This window comes from Gadus chalcogrammus, chromosome 10 (assembly GCF_026213295.1).
Source record: "Gadus chalcogrammus isolate NIFS_2021 chromosome 10, NIFS_Gcha_1.0, whole genome shotgun sequence".
Classification (NCBI taxonomy): Eukaryota; Metazoa; Chordata; class Actinopteri; order Gadiformes; family Gadidae; genus Gadus; species Gadus chalcogrammus.
Window position 1 is genome coordinate 1877142 of NC_079421.1, and position 5918 is coordinate 1883059.

The 5918-nt window shown below is 43.7% G+C and overlaps 1 protein-coding gene across 3 annotated transcripts in view; it reads left to right on the plus strand.

Moving 5' to 3' along the window:
* slc7a11 (solute carrier family 7 member 11) overlaps window positions 1–5413 on the plus strand; it is a 15968-nt gene extending 10555 nt beyond the window's left edge. For all 3 annotated transcript variants that reach the window (XM_056601009.1, XM_056601010.1, XM_056601008.1), the window contains 5 exons: window positions 1–84; window positions 700–796; window positions 1953–2102; window positions 2707–2884; window positions 3112–5413. The exon at window positions 1–84 is cut by the window's left edge and continues 20 nt beyond it. In XM_056601009.1, coding sequence (XP_056456984.1) covers window positions 1–84; window positions 700–796; window positions 1953–2102; window positions 2707–2884; window positions 3112–3167 — 565 coding nt within the window. In that variant the 3' untranslated portion in view covers window positions 3168–5413. The remainder of the gene's footprint in view (window positions 85–699; window positions 797–1952; window positions 2103–2706; window positions 2885–3111) is intronic.
* The last annotated feature ends 505 nt before the right edge of the window (window positions 5414–5918 follow it).

The window sequence follows — 5918 nt, forward strand, 5'->3', positions numbered from 1 at the left end:
GGGGAACTTCTCCATCGTGGTCCCTTTGTTTGTGGCCCTGTCCTGCTTCGGCTCCATGAACGGCTGCATCTTTGCCATTTCCAGGTACCTTTCTCTTCCTCATGCACCCATCTATCGACCTATTGTGTCATTTCTTGTCATAACACACGGTTATCTAATGTTGACAGACTCATTAGTGGTTCCATTTGGGTGTGACGGTTGCTCAGTGAGTCACATGTTCCTTCCCGGTATAGGGTACAACCCCCAACGCGGCTTTAATGTGTAGTGTTGGTGTTCTCCCTGTCTGAACACGTGTTGCCACTCTGTATTTATGTGCTTTACAGCCATGCCTTCAAAGACCAGTGTGTAGCGTTCAAAGATAATGTGGTATTCTCCGTTCCGCTCTTCTGTGGATGCAAAGGGGTGTAAATCCCTAGTTGCTGTTTTGAGGATTTGAAAGAAACACCGGCGTTATAAACCCATCGTATCCGAACCTTCCTCAAGTATAGAGTGCTTCTCTTTCAAAAAGGAAATTATTCTCAACCATTTCTCATTTTTATCATCAATACAATGTTGTACTTGCTAGAGCAGGACCGGTATCAGCTTATAATGTCAGAACAATAAAGAACAACGTTAATGAAAGTAACCTGTAGCCGGATGTCATGCTGATGTCAGTATCATCGAGTGTGTGTGTGTGTGTGTGTTAACGTGTCCCACCAGAATGTTCTACGTTGCGTCTCGGGAAGGTCAACTTCCAGAAGTTCTGTCCATGATCCACATCCGCAGACACACTCCCCTGGCAGCCGTCCTCACCATGGTAAGGCCCTGAAGAACCATCCGCAGGTACACACACCAGCACGCACACACACCGGCACATACACACCAGCACGCACACACACCGCACATACACACCAGCATGCACACACACCGGCACACACACACCAGCATGCACACACACTCGCTTGTGCTGTCAGTGAAAAGCGTTATCAACGGCATTAACGCAAACCAATTTTAACGGCGTTAATTTTTTTATCGCATGATGAACGCAATTATTTATTTTTTTTGGCTCAAAACAAAGAAGCAGTAGCCTGACTGCTATGTTCAAGGCAGTATGTTTGTATGTTCATCGTTTAATTGCACTATAGGCTTTTTTTTTTAATCGTCCTGTTTTGATCAGCATATGCCAAACATTTGCACAAGGCAAGCCGATGCACTTCTCCATGTTGATAAGAGCATTAAAATGAGAACAATTAATGGGACAAAGAAATCAAGGGATATTTAGCATAGAAAAAACATTTGCGATTAATCGCGATTAATCGTGAGTTAACCATGGCATTAACGCGTTTAATTGCGAATAAATATTTTAATCGCTTGAGAGCACTAACACTCGCACATACACACCAGCATGCATACACACCCAGCACATACACACTGGCACACGCATACACACTGCAGGGACACACACTTCAGCAGTGCACACACATTAAAGCATCAAGGTTTCGTTGATGCTTTAATGTGCAATATTAAGTCCCCCAAACATGGCCAACACAAGCATAAATACTGGAGTACATTACAATGGAGAAGGTTTTCCGTTGGGATGTCCTTAATGCGAGGGACCTACAATGATGCCAGTTCCATTAACGTGTGTCTGGAGATGATTGCATAATTAGTAAAGATTTATGATGTGTTGCAGCTACTGGCAGGGGAATGTAATGTTTTTTAATCCTTTCTATTTCTTCAGTTTCAGCTGTCCCTGCAGTTTATTAACTGATATGCACAACTTAATCACACATTAGCAAAAAGTAACAACAAATACTTCAGCCCCACCACCGCACGTTGGGAAAAAATAAGGACAATAACATTTCGCGTCCATACACCCCAACCCCTGCAACAACAATGTCTTTGTCCTGACATCTGCTGTGTGTGTGTGTTTGTGTGTGTGTGTGTTTGTGTGTGCGCGTTTCATTGCACAGTACCCGATGACTTTACTCCAGCTGTTTGTGGGAGACATCTACAGCCTTTTAAACTTCATGAGCTTCCTGCGCTGGCTGTTCATCGGCATGGCCGTGTTGGGATTAATCTACCTCCGGTTCACACAGCCCGACCTACCCAGGCCCTTTAAGGTGCGTGTCATCTCCTTCTCCACCGGGTTCTTGGGACCTGGCCACTTATAGACGCACAACTGTGAGGGTGTCAGAAATCTGCTCTCTACAATCTATTTTACAACGAAAGACCCAACACGGTGTCATTGAGACCCTGGGGCCACTTATTTACCCTATCCAAAAGGTATTTTTTTTGCTGAGGCAATATGGGTCTATACAGTGTATACTTTATTAATTGCTATTTTGCTATTGCTAAAATAAATCATGACTCAAGAATTGACTGATTAGATGAACTTTGTAACAGGTTGATGTGTGTACAAATTGTTAGCAATATATATGATGAACAATCTAGGGGAAATTGGTCTGGACCGACCATAGTTGACGTTGATATGGGGTTTCAGACGCCGACGTTTTTGACTCCTACAGCAAACGATAAAGAGCTCCATCATAAAGCAGACAAATTCTTGCAAGGTTTTGAGGGTTAGGACCTTAAGGCAGTTTCAACAATGATGATGTTTATGTATCACGTTCCTTTTAATGAATATACGGTTTCAAACATTGTGATTATGTTCCACATTTAGTCATGGAGACATGAAATGAGGCTTGCATGTGTCGTCCCCTGCAGGTCCCTCTGATCATCCCGGTTCTGTTCTGCCTGACCTGCTTCTTCATGGTCTTCCTGTCCCTGTACTCCGACCCTGTCAACACCGGGATAGGCTTTGCCATTTCCCTCACTGGTATCCCGGCCTACTACCTGTTCATCGTGTTTGACCGCAGACCAAAGTGGCTCCAGAGATGTCTAGGTACCACACTGATCACGCTTCTAACAATGGCTGTGATAAACAGTCAGTACATCTAATAACACTTCTATTACTTATGTTGAAAGAGATTGTATTTCATCGAACTTCCTTTTGACATATAAACCCACTAATGTTAACATGAGTTAACATGTTCCCGTGCCATGTTGTTTCACATATTTGGCAATTTTGACTTCCATATGTACAATCCATGAACTTTCTTTTGTCCTCAGATTCTTTCAACAGAGCCATGCAGATTGTCATGGAGGTGGTCCCTGCTGAAGCCTAACACGTTCCAACGGTGGATCACCTCAAAGTTTGAACAGTACTGGAACAATACTTCTAGAAGTGGATCTGTTGATATCTTTTACATTTTTGTGTGAGCATATCAGAAGAAGGAATAATAGAACCAGTGTTTTGGTTTCCGTAAGCTAAATACTAGTGCAGGGTACGTATGTATTTCAAGAGTAAGACAGAAGTTACTAGTAGTGCTAAACTAACTAATAACCTTTTTCCACCCACATCTGCATGCAGATGCGGGTTTTTGAGCACATAAATGCCTGCACAAGATAGGCCATTTACCTCATTTCCCATTGACGTTAGACAGGTAGGCCTATGCCTTTTAACGTTCTTTTTCTGCTGCGTCACATTTGACGTCACAAACACTTCAGGAACCATGGTTGGTAAACAGTGGAAAGCACTCTAGCACCAGAAGCACCTGAAGCACCTTAACATTTCCAATGGCCACTGTGCTAGTGGCCATTGAAAATGGTTCAGTGCTTCAGGTGGAAAATAAAGGAACTTTTCAAAAAAGTCCTGCCGTCGCCACGGTTACTTTCTTAATCTTTCCCAATCACAGTTCATGTCAACGGTCAGACAAACATTTAATATCGGTAAGAGTAGGTTGTTATTACAGTCAGTTGCTTCCACAAATCGAAACTGTAATGTTCGTGTCTTCATGTGCTGCTTATCCCCATGGATGCATTAAAATACGTTTTTGCTAAGATTTTGAGGTATTAGCTATTTGGCTAGTTGTCATAGAAAAAGCGTGCAAAGCACGTAATATGCGTCTCTTTTTTTTCAGCGAACCAATACTTAATCTCAGTGCGTCCCAGCGTTATACCAGCGCCTTTCTGACACTATGTGCGACACATTCAGTTTCAAACTGGGTTTGAAGAACCAAATGGCCGCCGAAGGCCACCCCAGGGGTCGTGGTTCCAGTGGCGGCTGGTGGTTCAATTTGTGGATGAGGCGCACTCATGGAAAGGGGGACAGGGGGTCCCCCACTGGAAATGTTGAGCTTGATAGATGTGATTTCCTGTATTCTGGTGCATTTTCGGGCTGACCACTACCTAAAAATTCATTCCGATTCATCCTGACTTGCAGGGCCTGGACAAGCTTACACTTTATATACAGACCTACTTCATGGCCATTCCACCAGCAATGGCTATTTGACCAATGGTTGTTATTCTGATATTGAGGCAAATTGTGATCACTGTCCTATAGTGTAGAAATCTGGGACAGTTGCTTAATTTTGTTTATGCAATAGGAAAGAATAAATTAACATGTAACTTACTTGCTCCTTTTAAGTATAACATTGCTTGGGGAGTCCAATTCCTCCACTGAAAAGGGTGGAAAGTGCTTACAACTCTTCATGTGGTGATAAAAATGAATAGCCGTCTCTGCTTGATAGAGAGCAAAAAGTTTTGCGAGCTCACATAGACCTCAAGCCTAGACCAAAGCATGGACACATTTAAATGGCTGCTGGCAGTGGCAAGTACAGTCCATCACACAATTCAACAAGGTTAAACGCTTAGTATTTATTTCGTATTTGTAATGGTTGATTCATATTTGGCAGATGTATTTGAATTAATCTTTCACGGAGGGGCGGCGCCCTTTATTTACCAACCGCCGCTGCGTGGTTCCTTCCCGGCAAGTCAAAGCTGGAGACACTGCATTTCCGGGACATTCTGGGAATCCAAAGCTGATTGAAACCTTACCACTAAAGACAAAAGACAGATTTAAGCCTGTGACGTCAACTATGGTGTGTAACTAAATACGAATGCTAGTGTGACTACAAGCCTTCTTTGATTTACAAGAACTTTGTATGTGACCAAAGGTTAGTAAATATAAACTAAATCAAATGTTTAAAAGCCATACTTAATCAATGCACATAAAATACATTAAAAAAATTGTGACAGCAGGTCAATTCATTCTATATATTTTTCTAACTATTAGCATCTCAGGGCTATTTATGAGACTCTTAAATAAACTAAATTAATCCATGCCTCCCAGATTCTTTATCAGAATAATGTTCTGTGGTCATTGATGCTTTGCCGGGCCTTACTCATACGGTGTACCTCACCTCCAGGCAGGCTGGAGGACTGGAAGCACCAGCTGTGACAGCAGTCCCCCGGAGCTCCAAGTAAACCGGGTCCACTTGGCACAACAGTTAGCATGCAGTGCCATGACCGTAACTGAACCACTGCTGCCCCTTTTTACTCACAATGCACCTCAGCCCTCCAAACCACATCGCATACACGCCTGCGGTAGCAATGAGGAGGCTCAGCCTTTTGGGTTATGGTCATTGCATTACTGGTGTAATGCGTGAGTGTGTCTCTCTGTGTGTGAGTGTGAGTGTGTGTGTGTGTGTGTGTGTGTGTGTGTGTGTGTGTGTGTGTGTGTGTGTGTGTGTGTGTGTGTGTGTGTGTGTGTGTGTGTGTGTGTGTGTGTGTGTGTGTGTGTGTGTGTGTGTGTGTGTGTGTATAAGCACCTGCCTGTTTGAGTGCAGTGAGTCAAAGGAGAGGTGCTCCGTTCTTTCTCCAGGCTGCTCTGCAGGTAATCGTTGTGTAGCTGCTGCCCCCAGGCTGCAGTACTCCACTCCGCTCAGCTCCATGTCTTGTAAACGGAGGGCTTTCCATGTTGATGACCGGATTGCGGAGCGAGACTGAATGCCCGTCGGAGCTTTGCAGCAAAGGGGCCATAAAAAAAAACCTTTCTAGCTGAAACTCAGCTGGCGTGAGTCCTACTGCCACGCAGG